Consider the following 14,859-nt stretch of genomic DNA (forward strand, 5'->3'; position numbering starts at 1 on the left):
AGGTACATTTCTGTCTATTTTCAGAGGTCAGAGATGTTACAAGGTGTCAGCAAAGCACAGCACATTTTGAGACTTCCCCGAGTGATTGGAGACAAAAGATGGACCTTCCAAAATGACATTTTCATTAATGCATTTAAGCAGTAAGCAGAAGAATCAAGAAAAAAAATCTTTAAAAATCTTTAAAAATTACTTTAAAAGTCAAATTAGAACAAAATGCTGTATCATGTTATAGTCTTTGAGTTACAACACAGGATCACTGAAGATTTTTTTTAAAAAGCTTCAGAATTCCTGGAAAAATTATGTGCTTTGTGAACAGCTGCTTATATTCCAGCCAAATAGTTTTTCTCTAATGGAGTTCCTGTGTACATACAGTTGCCTCTAAACAGACATTTTCTTAGTATGTTTATCTGAATTCAGTTGTATCCTGTGGGTTTTCTTAAAATGTTATCAGACAACTTTTCTGTATTTTCACAAGAGACTGGTGATCTTTTTTATTACTGGCACAAAAACTTTATTTGACTTAATAATTTTGTCATAGTTAAGTTGAAAGTACAGTTTTAATATTAAGCTGCATCTCATGCTACTCTAAATTTTCCTGTAAGTTTTTCTGCAATGAAAGAGCCAGATTACTTGGTAGAAAATTAATAAATGTTCTTTTTTTTAAATGTAAGATAATCACTGTTAAATTTTGATTCATCAAAAACATACTGGTTTGCATATTACATTTTATTGTGGCATAAATAATAAATTAACTTAGTGTTCAGTGTAAAGGAGCTGTGGATATTTACATTAGTCTTACTGAAACAGAATATGTGTCCTAGTGCAGGCAACTCTCAAAGGCAATAACGCTTGGAAAATTATTTTTTTTTAACTAAGCTACAAAAATTGGGAGATATATTATAGCCATTGACCAACTGATGGACTTGAGAAGGAAAAATGGATGCAGCTTTTCAGCCAATTTTTCTCATTATGTTTCATTTAGTTTAACTCAGTGAAGTTCATATTTAGAATATCAAAGTGAACGAAGGAAGTATGGAAGACAATATCATCCAGGTGGGAAGCGATTATTCCACCTCAAAATGAAGGAAATCAGTATATGTGATGCAAAATCGGTCATTTTAGAAAGAAAAATCAGTCAGCATTTGAAAGATGCATAGAAGTTACGTCAAATCAGAATTTTGTGCTAAGGCTTGACTAAGTAACTGCTATATTTTCATTATGATGCTGAAACTGATTGGGGAAGAAGATTTAATGAGTCATTAGTATTTTCTATTCTTTGACACTCAATAAGAGCTGTCACAGTTTACTGCTGAATACTGATACTTCCATGTCCTTAAGATAGACACAGTTGCTGGAATATGCTGTGAAACTCATTTTGCCTCTTTGCAAGGAGATGTAATTTTAGGAGCCATTCCAAAGAAAATACTTTTACAAAATATAGAAATGAGGCATGTACTGAGACTGAGATCTCAGTCCTGTTGTTTCGTCCTTCTTTGCCTTTGGACTTCCTGGCAAGCAACCAAAAGCCACAAGGCAGAACACCAAGATCCTCAGCTTTGGGTGATCATATTCTTCTTGCTACATCCTGATCGTCCTCCCCACTCGCCTGACCTCAAAATAGCAAGCTGCTGGGAGATAAGTGGATATGGGTGAGGATTGGCAGTTGGCATTCTCTGTGCCTGCTCCTCACTCTCCACCTCTAGAACTCCAGCCCAGTTTTGCTCAGCTCATGTCAACAGGAATCCAGCTTCCTCATAAAGAAGGGATATGGTTTGAAATTGCGTATACTGCACCATAAATAAATGCTGACAGTCTCTTTTTCCTGTGTGACTAGTGCATGCTCTGCTTATGGTTTACTCTCTTACAATGTCTAGCTGCATGGCTGAGGAATTAGACTGCCTTCCAGACTAATCAAAAAGTCAATATACTCCTATTGCCTTTTAAAGGTTAACGTGCATTCACAAAGCAGGCCTCAAAGCAGACATCTACAGAGAGTCAAGGCCAATTAAGCCCACAAAATCCTCTAGGTTGCTTTTTTGCCTTTCAGAACATTAGTTCCTAGACAGGTTAGAGATTTTCCTTTTTCCCCTTTTTTCCTCATGTGTTTTTTTTTTTTCCTCTTCATTTCTTGCCTTTTCTATTCATCCTCTGCTCCATGACCTCTAGTCACTGCATAATTTAATTTCTGTTCCCCTTTAACCTTTACAAAGTCAGATAAACTCTGTGGCAGGTGTTCATGGCAGGATTTCTTTTTCCATGCCAAAGGTAAGCGAGGGTTTCTTCCTTACTTAACAATGTGAAAAAGATGTTTGATTATAGAATCACAAAATGGTTTGGATTGGAAGGGTCCTTAAAGGTCATCCAGTTCCAGCTCCCCATCATGACCCAGTACACCTTCCACTAGACCAGGTTGCTCGGGACCCTATCCAGCCTGACCTTGGACACTTCCAGGGATGGGGCATCCACAGTTGTTGGGTGCACTACAATATTAGAGGTAGTGCCTATCCTGGACCTGTTCAGTCCAGTTACAGTAACCCTGACCTTCCTTAGGTGGATGCTGGGAAGAATGCCTACAGATGGGCAACTTCTATCTAAGGTCATACCGAGGAATTCTCTTCCCATTGAATTCAGGAGAGATGATGACTCATGAGCTGGAAAAGTCCAAAAGGGGTCAGAAGGAAAGAATTAACAATTACCCAAGAGCAAGCTGGTTCCTCTGTCCTGCTCTAAGGGTCAAGCAACCCCAAACTTCAGTAGGAAACTTGTGGTACTCTTTCTGCAATGCTAGAAACAGCTTTCTAATGCCTTGTGGTACTTAAAAGATCTGTAAGGCATCCTTCTTACTCCAGCCAGACCAGGATGAAAAAAGAGATCAGTATTCCTGCAGCATGCACAGGCAGTGTCAGCTGCTTCTTTACCAGGACTGCTGTGGGCTGTCACTGCCCTCACATCCTCCCTAACAGCCAACTGAGCAATTTCTGGTGATCTGGCATCTCCACAAGTTAGCAACATGCTTATAGGAAAAGGGGAATCTCCAGGCCTTTAGGTTGTCGGGATGGTTTCAGATCCAGACCCTGGATGCTGTCGAGGTTCCCTCAGAATATTTTTCACACAGTCCTTCATTAATTATTTAGCACACCTCAGCACCAAATTTCCTTGGCAGCCAGACAAGACAGTATAGTTGACTCCTGGAACTGTCTTACCAACTAGTAAGACAGCAATGAAAATACTACCTTTGCTGTAATCAATTGCTTTAGTTGCAATGGACTATGGAGAACCAATATCCAGCAAATGACAGAGCTGTAAAATATTAACAGGGGTCACCTATTCCCTCACCCTTCCCTGCCTTTCATAAGATGACGTGGTACAGTTTCCCTGGCTGCAGGGATTGGCGTGAAGGGGAGCGAGGCAAAATATCTATTCTGCAGGTGGGCCCAGGTATGGCTTGCATTGCCTTACAATCCATGGATAGGTCTACTTGAGTGTCTAAAGTTGAAGTAGAAACATGCTTTTGAGGGAGATCTCCCAATGGCCTGAGCTCTCCACATCTTGATTTTCATTGTGGAACTGTTTTGGGTACGTGGACAGGGTGACATTTGGGTTAAACTAATCTGAAAGTTGTGATCTCTTGGAGAGCACCCAATGTGCTCCAACCTTTCTGGGCATCCAGTAGGCAATGGCTAGTCCAGAGTACTCCTCAGGATGCATATAATGGGCTGTCAGGTCCTTGGCATCAAATGTTGTGGTGTCCAGATCAATTTCTCTTGCACCACACTCCTTGCTAATTGACCGTGGCAGCTACCGCAGTACCAGAACTACTCATGAGTACAGAATCCATCTTCCCAAGTGAGATAGAGGCTGTGACAGATGTCACATTTAGGACAGCACATTACATAGATTAATTCCCCTAGATAGTAAAGATCATTCACTTCATCCTCTTAAATGTAATTTATGTGTCTGTAATTTTTAAAAAATGATAAAGCGACTGGTAACAAAATATTCCCTCATCATTCTAATGCACAAATTCAAACACTATAAAATGACCAAAAACTCTAAGACAATTAATTTCTGCCCTCTTACTCTCCAAGCACCCTCCGGCATTTGCAAGCAAACTGAATTCCTGTTTTGCCAGGACACCCGAGGGTTGCATATCAGTGTGTGGTCTGAGAAGGGACATTCAAACTCAAGGTTCAACTCAGGCTGTTTCTACACTAGGTGGCTGGACTTCAGACGCGGAACCTTTGAATGCTGTACAGAGAAATGCGTCAGTAGTGTTAGTGACTCTTGCCTTTGCTGGAATCTCACACGGTATAGTTCACATCACTGATTCACAACAGTTTGCATTGCCAGGAAGCTTCAATGACGTGCTTTGTTACAATGTGGATACTTCAACACGTGTATTAGACAACGACGCTCGTGGAAAAGAAATATCTATGGACGGATTCGTGGTAGATGTTTCAGAGATGTTTATTTCTCCAGCCGCATGGCCGGGGCTCTGCCAAGGAATTGCTCAATCACGGGACCCGAGGGTCCTTGGCCACACAGGGAAACACAAACCAACCAATGGGGAACGAGGCTGACCAGGGGATAGGGAAACCCCATGTCTCCCCCCCAGGGCCCATCTCCCAGGACCCCACGGCAGGGGGGACGGGACCCCAACAGTGCTTAATTAGGCAAATCCACCCTGAGCTAATCTGGAAATAGGACCTTCATAAACAGCAGAAATTTAGGTTTGTGATTAATATAGCAAATGTAATTCTGCAATGTAATTTAAATTATATGTATGTCATATCATAAATCTAAGTGCTTCCAAAGTCTGTAGGCTTCTTGCCAGCACTAATTTTGGTAGGAAGTAATAAATATTTCTCTCATGTTTGATCGCTTTTCAAAGGTCTGATACACTCTCAGAAATTTGTCCCAGTCTGCAGTCTTGTGATATTCAATAGAGCTTAAAAATAAAAATTTATGCCTATGTATAGATTGCTTACATAGGTGAAATACTTTACAAAAGAACATGAGCTATTTCAATGTTTAAAGCTTTTCGTTAAGACAAACTAAGACAAGCTATATTCAAGTACCTTGACACTAACTTAAGAAAATATATTAGATTTTAAAGACTGAAAATAGAAACTTTGTTTAATTTTTCAGTATATAATGCGTACAAATGTGCACTGAAAAGTATTCCCATGAAGCAGACCTCCCATATTAATCACTCAGGGAAGAACTGATTTTCCATTTCATAGAAGTATAAATCTAGAGATCTAAGGCAAAAATTCATACCAAAGTTGTTAAATCCCAGACACTGCACAATAAAGATTACTAATACTATATTAGTTGTCTGATGCAGAACAGACTCGTACTCATGCCCTTGTACACAGCATGATCATGACAAAAGTTTGTGCCATCTCAGATTTATGGGATAAGGCATCAAATTATTTTATGGATATGGTCTCAATATGGGACCATGATGCATTCACCCACTGTTAGTATTTTATTTATTTATCAATCTGGAGTTTAAGCTAATTGAGGGTGATGAACCCAGGAGGTGTCAGGGAGAGGCAGATCATAGAAACAAAGTCGTAGAATGATTTGGATTGGAAGGGACCTTTGAGGATCAGAGAAGATAGAATCTTCTGCTAACTCTGGTCAGCAATGATAAGCCAATATTGCTTGAGCTATTTTCAGATTTGAGGATAAAAAATGAAGTTTCAGTGACTGTGCTTAGATATCATGGATTTAGGATTTAAGCTATCAGCTGGATTTAGCTTCTTCAGAATTCAAAGACAAAACTGAACTTTCTCACAAGCACAAACTGTCTTCTTTTAAGTTCTGATTTTAATGAAGCAACAGGAAAACAAAAAGAAAAGGAAGAACTGAAATAAATTAGTAAATTAGACAGATGCATCAAGATTGTGTGTAAAATTTAATTCCTGCCAATGATTGGCAGTCAGAGTCTGGACTCACTACGCAATGCATTCCCAGTAAAGGATCTGCTGGGGCACAGCTTCCACTCGCCCGGACTGGCAGTTGTGGAGCACCTGTGGAACCAGCACAGGATCTTCTGGGAGTGCATGCACACACACACAACCCTCTACATTTCTAAAAACACAGTGGGTGAGAACATGCAGACTTGGGAACAGGGATGTGAGAATGTGTTCTGCAATGTGGGTGCAACCCACATTCCACATTTTTTGATACGTCCAGGGAATAGGAAAGCTAACACAGATGCAAACAGGGACCACCAGTTGTCTCACTTTCTCTAGCCTTCATACTCACCTGTTTAGTGTTGGCTGGTGTCATCAGGAAGGGTAAGTGAATATTCATGATCAGAACCTAATAGGTATCAATTCTGATCCTGCAGTGCCTCCAGATGAAGCAGTTCTAGGTGATGGTCAAAAGAAGCAACATAATCACTAGCTTCTTGCTAAGATTGGGCTTTTTCTTTCCTTCTCATGATTTTTAATTAGTACTTCTATCCCTGTTACTTAGCACGGAAATGATACCAAAATTCTGAAGAAACAAAGCCTTATCTCTTTAAAAAGTAAAAATCATTAATCCTGTACAGCTGATCCAATGAGGTGATTACTCAGATAATACAGTGCCTTCCTGCCATCTTGTGGCACTGCAGGGTTTGCAACTCCCTGTTTGTTACATTGTATAATTTTTATTTCAAATTAAGTTAACAGTTTTTAAGTTTCCGTTGTCATCTAGTTAAACAACACACACACACACACACGCACACACTCTCTGAGTGAAATCTTGGTCCAACTAATAGCAGTGTCAAAACTCTTGTTGATAGAAAGAATTTCCGGGCTGTATTACTTGTATTAATTTCAATGTCTTATTATGTCAAAAATGAAAACAAATTGAAACTAAATAATGTAAAACTGGGTTTCAGTTTAACAGATTAAATTACTGTTATACTGAAATAATCTGTAGTTGTGTATTAAATAATACCTTGCATTTGTATTATGAATTAATCTATATTTTTCATTTGGGATGCTTTGTTGGTTTTTGAAATAGCTGCCTCCTTTTTCAAGTCTACCTGAAGAAAAGGGAAGCTGCATCTTTTATATGACTCCAGGCAAGAGCCTGCCAGGGCTTGTTCAATGTTTACTTATTTTTCTAAAATAAAGGAGTGTATGAGATTGTGCTACTGTCTGATTTCCTGCTCCTGCCTTTAGGCTGGAATCACCAACTCGGTCTTTGAGCATGGATGCACCACGAGGAATTAATATCAAAGCACAAGCTGGGAATATTGAAGCTCTTTCCCAGATGGATATCAAACTACACAGCAGTGATGGTGTGGTGAGTACAAGCCCTTCTTTTCCATAACTGCAGTTGATCTTCTGTGTGACTATACTCCAGTTCTTTATTTTCAAGTCCTGTTAATTCCTCAGGTTTTAGGTGGCAGGATATTAAAATTATTAGTGCCAATAATAAAACTTCTATTTATGTAAAAATAGTACCAACAGACATAATGTTATATTAGCTTAGAGAGGTGCTTTCTAATAAATTTTGGATAGCGCTTAGCTCCCCACTAGCACAGTGACCCCAGGCACCCCAGTGGGGAATCTTGGCTCAGCAGCAGACACAGCTCCAGGGTGGCAAAATTAAGGAGTGAAGCTCTGCAGACATCATTAGCAGCAGGCAACATGCAGCAGCCTATTTATCCCCTCTGCAAGGCTGTACTGTGCCAGTTCTTCTGCAAAGGAACTGCAGACCAACCCATGCCCATCCTAAACAGCTGGCTCAGAGGTGAGGCCTCAGCACTCAGGCCAGGACAGACCAGGGCCCAGCAGCAGCGCTTTGTCCTGCTGTTCTGTGCAAGGGCAGGGACCCTGTCACTATCTCATATCCTAGAGTGAGTTGTGCTGGAAGGAACCTTAAAGATCATCCAGGTCCAAATTCCCTGCCATGGACAGGGGCACCTTCAACTAGACCAGGCTACTCAGAGCTCAATACAACCTGGCCTTGAACACTTCCAGGGATGGGGCATCCACAGCTTCACTGGGCAACCTGTCCTGTGCCTCACCACTAGAAGAATTTTATTTTTGTATATATTTAATCTAAATCTATCTTTTTTCAGTGTAAAACCAGTATCCCTGATAAGGAGTCCCTCCCCAGCTTTCTTGTAGGCCCCCTTTAAATGCTAGAAGGCTGCAGTGAGGTCTCCCCAGAGCCTTTTCTTCTCCATGCTGAACAATTCCAATTCTCTCAGCCTTTCCTCATGGGAGAGTTGCTCCATCCCTCTAAACATCTTCATGGCCTTCCTCTGGACTCACTTCAGCAGGTCCATGTCTTTCTTATGTTGGTGGCCCCAGAGCTGGATGCAGAGGGGCAGAATCCCCTCCCTCGCCCTGCTGCCCACGCTGCTCCTGTTGCAGCCCAGGGTGTGATTGATTTTTTGGGCTGCGAGCGCACATTGCTGGCTCATACATAATTTTTTATCCATCAATACCCCCACATCTTTCTCCTCAGAGCTTCTCTCAATCCATTTATTACCCTGCTTGTATGCATTTTTGGGATTGCCCCAACACGGGTGCAGGACATTGCACTTGGCCTTGTTGAACTTCAGGAGTTCTCTGCTAATGAAGAGGGTGGGCACCAGCTTATCCCTATCCTGTTTATGTCTGCCAAGAGCCTAGGGCACAGAGAAACTTTGTATATAACAAGTCCTGGAGAGAAGGCCATTCTTGAGCCTCTGCCTAGCCAAATTCAACTTGTCTCATGGCACTTTACTGCTTTATCATCTCTAACAAGCCCATTTGTCCTGCTTTTTCCCACACAGCTTTTGCTCGATGCTGAAACTGTGCGACTGCCCAAGTTGCCTGAGGGTGCAAGGGGTGGATCTGGGATTTCTCAGGGGCTCTATGAAATCTGCGTGTGTCCAGATGGAAAGCTCTACTTGTCAGTGGCCGGCGTGGGCTCCACTTGCCAAGAATACAGCCGGGTCTGCCAGTGAGGCACCCGAAAAGGCCACACACCCCCTTGCGCATCTGCGTTTTGTATTACTGCTGAAGAGCATTACTGAAAGCTTATTTTTCAGCATTTTAAAAACAGAGTACTTCAATTTAGGAAACAAATCTGCATCTACGATTCTGGAATACAGGGTGTAAGGGGAAGAAGAGCACAAATGACATTTCCACTTCAGAAGAATGACTTGAATCAAATTACATGTTTTGTCAGTAACACTTGGAAAACAGCCTTACAGAGAGCATAAAAAAATAAAACAAATATGTTTCCTTGCTGAACTATTATTCAGTCAGATGATTATGTCATTGTTCATACTTTTGAGATCCGTGGGTTTTTTCTCTCACTACATGTAAACACTTACTGTATTAGTGGGTGACATTGATTTGAGGGAACTACTTGAATTATTTGTAAGACAAAGCATTATTTGGAGAATTCAGAAAGTGCCAGCAAATGGTCTATGCAATTTTGTTCTTGCAATAACACAAGATAGAAAAATGCGATATCTGTATAAGTTCTGTGCAAAAGGTGTGAATTTGCTAGTAGCTTTGTATTTTTATTTGGCAACATATATGCTGATTTGCTTATTACTGAGATTCATATAAAAATAACTAATGCAAAAAGCTCCAGAAGTCATTAAGGCCTCACTGTGTCTCAAATCCATTCACTATACAACAGAGAAATATGTTAGTATATTTTATAATAGCAATTGTTTGTTCTACTGCCTGTACCGTCATATTCATTTATATCCTTTCTTATTTTAGGACATGCTAATTCAACAAGGCAATCTGTTGTGCCAGCTGGAGTAGTAAAAAGAAAAAAAAAGTATCTTCAGATTGTCTGACACAAGGAACTACTTGGGCAGTGGGAAAAAAATCCTTTCATGCAGCCCACAGATTTCAATTAAGAGGAATATTTCATTTCCATCTGCACTTGTTGACTGGTATTTCTGATTCTGTCAGAGTGGCACTCCATCACAAACAGAGAGAGTAAAACTGCTCTTTATTATTTTTTACATTAGGACTTTGGATACAAAAGAAATGCTCACCAGAGCTGACGAAACCATTTATTGGCCTTGTAGAGAAACACAGCTGCAGACCCGTTCCCCTGTATGGTGTTGCACTGAACACAAATAAATTGTTTGCACACCTCTGGGTAGCAAGATTTGTATTTAGTAGTCTGTTGTTTAAATCTCATGGGTTTTTAATTCCTTTGATGCTGTTTTGTATGTACTTGATGATCTTATTATCCAGGAAGTAGCTATCACATAGTGCCTTGGTGTCTATTTACAAAAGGATTTTAACCCATGGTGTTGGTAAACCACGAATATCCAACTTTTGGAAAAAAATAGTCATCATCCTTAAAACAGGAGAATCAGAACAAAATTATTACTAACTTTTTTAAAGCTTGCTCCTTCAGCTCTGGTGAACAAGGGAAGAAAACCAACACTCGGATGAGATCCCAGATACACACAAAAGCCTGAGTTGAGAAAGAGTCCTCATTTAACATTTTCCACTATTATTGTGGTAAAGCCCAGGGCAGTCCCTGCTTCAAGGGCTGCCTTTGCAATTTCTCCAGGAGTCTGATGTACAGAACTGAAATTGCCCTTCAGCAGCAGAGTGGAGCCCTCAGCAGTTAGTGCAAACTCAAAGAGCTCCCATATAGCAAGTAGGATGCACTAAAGGTGAGCTTAAGCGAGTGAACCAAGGTTTCAGTGTTATCTGGAGGGTGCTCCAGTTGCTTTTACACTGCCTAAAGGAGAAGCAGGAAGCCACACATCTTCCATAGCTGAAATTCCCTTTTATTGGGCTTAGACTCACTCACTCCTGTCTTCAGGAGTGAGTCCAAGGCTGTTGGCCATAAGGAGAGAAATGTTTACCTCCACAACTGTATCTCTTGACTATATCTGTCTCTACAACTAAGCCAGCAGCGGAGGCACACTGTAACAGAAACCTGTCTTCAGTATTCCTTTAAAGTCAGTTTAGGTGGTTTCAGCTCCATGCACAAGATTTTACAAACCAAAACACGAGCAGCCTTCACTTATTCATCGGATAGAAGACATGAATATTAAAATAAAGGTCAGCAAATACCCTTGCCTGTACCAGATACCTAAAAACTGCTGCTACAACTTGGAGGACTGTCATGTCACCAGTCTCTTATAGGTGTCGTACTAACAACAGAACTGGGACTTGAGTCCTTAATTTCAGCCATTGTTCTGACATCAAGGAACATACGTCCACTTCCATGGGGTATCAAACAAATCATTCACCTAATCTAATCCATAAATGTTAGCCAGATACTGCAAGATAGTTACCATCTTGCTTGTTCTGCTGGCAATGGAAGCACAGCATTTTAAGTTACACATTTTAAGCTTTTGTTTTGGAGGCACATTTTCAAATGTGATTTGCCATTTAATTCAGAGCCAGGGAGTGAACTGCAGCTTTCCAGGCCAGAATCACCTGACCCCTGAAGAGCTAGGAAAGTCAGGGTGCAGTCCCCTGGCTGGTAACACTACTAAGCATTATGGCACCTCATTTAGATACTGCAATAACTACCACCTTTCTTGTGGAGATAAACCTTCTGGATGTGCTTCAGTTCACAGGTGGATTCTGAGTAGTACCGAAAACTAAATACGTCTGCTGTACCCTCAGCACTGACCCTTTACATTGCTTAAATTTCAGTCTTCTTTTCATTATGCTACAACATTGACATCAGAAGTATTGTTGCAGTATAGAAGTTGTGCACATTTTTTAAAGCATGAATGGCAACATCTTGTCACTGAATGTTTTTTTTCTTTTTGGTGTGGTTAGTAGAGAAACAAAATTTATGCTAAAATTACCAGAGTGTAATCAGCTGATGCTACAATCTGAATTGCTGTTAATCTCAATATAGCTCATACATCACTAGATTATCATTTCTGATATCTTCATGTGGATGTCTATACCTCTCTAATACTTCAAAATTACTGTTTCTACTTGAATCAAACTTCAGTAAATAGTTACAGATTAACAGAAAATTATGGCACAGGGAAGTGAGAGTATGCAGTTCTCTAGTTTATTTCCAAAAGTATTATCCAAATGGAGAAGAGGAAAAAAATCACTACCAGCATAGTGAACTGATTTGATTGCATATTTACTCCCTCAAAAAGAATTATTTACAGCAGTTCTTGTAATTGGTTGCAATTGTTACACAGTGGAAAAATGATAGTAAAACTTCACTGGTGATTGCCCAAACATGAGCCTTTTTGTTTCCATATCACAGTCCTTTAGTATTTACATTTGTCTGTCTTTATATAGCTTTACACAAAAGGAAATTGCAAGAATTGGGAACTGAGTTCTTGAATAAACTTTATACATTTTGAAAAGTCTGTTTCTCCTTCTGTATCCAAATGAAACACAGCTTAAATGAATGTTTTCATTTTTAAAACAAAATTATTTTTCCAAGACTAAGAATGTGAAATGTACGTTATTTAAAAATACAAACAAAAGTCTTGGTCCCAACAAAAAATGTACCTTGCAGAATTTAGAAAATGCTTTAGAATTAGTTTCACTGGACATCTAGAATTCCGTTGTCTTAATCAGTAGTAGGTGAAAGGAAACAAAGAAATTATGCCAGTGCTACTGAATTAATCATCCAGAAAACAATCCAAAGAAAAGATAAACAGTTTTGATTAAAAATTCATTGACAAATCCCTTCATGTGACAAAAATGTGTGTCTTCTTCAAATGAAAACATTTACTTTGGCTGCCAAGTTTAATTATTTTTGAACTACTAGTTCTGACTTTGTTCCCCAAGACCAATCCAGCCTTTCTCAAAGAGTTTAGATACAGCAACAGAAAATCTCAAAGGTGGCACTACCCTCCTCAACTTTAACTGGAGAAATTACAATAGATTTAATTACAGCTTTATTTAAAGCAATCCAAGTATACCGGTACCAAGTGAATGCAATCCTTACACCAAGTTTTAAATCCTGTTTCACAAATCATTATAATAACTTTACTGATAATGATCTGAGTACAAATCTGGCAAAACTGCATTTTTTACACAATAAACCATTTATTTTTCCTCTGGTAGTCAGCTACACAAAAATCCATTTCCTTAACAAAAAAAGAACAAAAAAACCCTCAAACCTTTTTCTTGTCACTAATTGCTGAGGCAAGCATCCCGTGCTTTTTAGAATAGTTGTGTATGCCATTGTTTGAGAGGAAAGCTTTTAAAGCACAAGAAGACAGTAACAAGCCTATTGAGGCTTATTCCAACTGCAGTTCCCTAGATTTAAGCTGCCCAACATATAGTTAAATCAGCTTCCTGTACCACTGACTTCTTGTTAAACTCCTCAACTGTAATCTTGGGAGACAAGACTACTGAAGCTGCTTTTCCTAGATGAACTCCTGCTACCTTGGAAGGCAGGAGAAAGACCTGAATGAAAAGACATTTTCTCAATTGAGAACTCATTTAATGTGCAGAATTGCCTGTTAAATGTATTTTTCTGGAACCTACATGCTAACATTTACTTCTACAGACCCTTATTACAGAACCATCACATCCTAACTGTTCTAAGCTTCCATACCTAACTTAGACACATTGCCAAGTCTCCCAGCTGAGCCAAAAGGAAGAATCAATTAAGCATTTCATTTATTTTTATTTTTAATCAGGAATTAAATGGCACTTACAAAATCCTGTTCTATCAGGTCTTTCCTAGTCTCACAAAGCCTCTTTATTTAGGCTAGCTGTTACAGTGAGTTAAGCCAATAAGAAACTAAGAGACTTCCAACTGAGAGACCACTCTTGCCTGCCCGTCTGCCATGTGTAAATTTTATTGTTAGTTTCAGTTCAGGAGTAACAGAATAAATTAGTTTTTCTGTGTCATTCAAGTTTTCTTTCTCAGGTTGGTTCAGTATTTAAAATTGCTTCAGGCCATTAGCTTCCTAAGAACTGGGACCATTTTCTTTCTCACAGTGTCAGCGCTCAACAATACATACAAAATAAACAAAGTAATTATAACAGAATAGTTCAGTGGTTCTGCACAGCCATTTTAACAGTTCATAATAATAATACTGGCAAGGCAATATAGGTTGCTTATAAAACACAGTTACACACTTAGAAGATTTTCTTTCTCAAGAGCTCACGTGAAAACAGAAAAGTGTTCGTGGTGCTCCTGTTACACGTTTGCATGCTGCCGTGATACCTCATGTTTTAGCTCCATTTAAAATGAAAAGCATGAGAACTGTTTCCTTTTCAAGTATTTTGCTTACCCTGAATACTATCCATCTGACTTAATGCACAAAGCAAGAACCACAAAGGAATCTATTTTAAAAACATAGGGAATTAACTAAACTGATTTATTTCATGGCACACTGGGATTTGTGTTTTACTTACATGCCATTTATTGCAAAAAATCAGCAAAATGTACAATTTCTTTGAGAAAACTGCAAACATTTGTCATTGCAAGAAAAAAGCATGTTTCCTTTTCAATAGTATTTTAATATTTGTACAATTTTTTAGAATTAATCAAAAAAAGATTGTGTATTTACCTATATAAAAGCTTCAAATAATAGGTAAAGTTAGCCTACATAATAAAACCAAAACACATCAGACTGAAATATATGTTTGCATTTTTCTTTACTACATTTATGGCACTTAATTTAATAGCAGAAATAATAATAGGGCTCCACAATCAGAAGCAGTATCATTTTTCAAACATCACATTTCTTTGAGAACAAGGCCTTTATAATTTACTCAAAACTGAAGCAGACCTCACTGTGATTTTTTATTTTTGTATTACAACACTATCACAGCTGTGCAAGCTTGCTGTTGGTTTATTTTCCTTTGTATTCTGTAAGTTAAATTGCAGTTTCACTGTGCTGTCAAGTAGACAATTGTAACA

The 14,859-nt window shown here is 39.1% G+C and overlaps 1 protein-coding gene across 7 annotated transcripts in view; it reads left to right on the plus strand.

Moving 5' to 3' along the window:
- Nucleotides 1–14,436, plus strand: part of SGCG (sarcoglycan gamma) — a 112,935-nt gene extending 98,499 nt beyond the window's left edge. For all 7 annotated transcript variants that reach the window (XM_082278598.1, XM_082278601.1, XM_082278600.1 and 4 more), the window contains 2 exons: nt 7,185–7,308; nt 8,792–14,436. In XM_082278598.1, the coding sequence (XP_082134724.1) occupies nt 7,185–7,308; nt 8,792–8,965 (298 nt within the window). In that variant the 3' untranslated portion in view covers nt 8,966–14,436. The remainder of the gene's footprint in view (nt 1–7,184; nt 7,309–8,791) is intronic.
- The last annotated feature ends 423 nt before the right edge of the window (nt 14,437–14,859 follow it).

Source organism: Coloeus monedula (genome assembly GCF_965178545.1).
Source record: "Coloeus monedula genome assembly, chromosome: 3".
NCBI classification, from domain to species: Eukaryota; Metazoa; Chordata; class Aves; order Passeriformes; family Corvidae; genus Coloeus; species Coloeus monedula.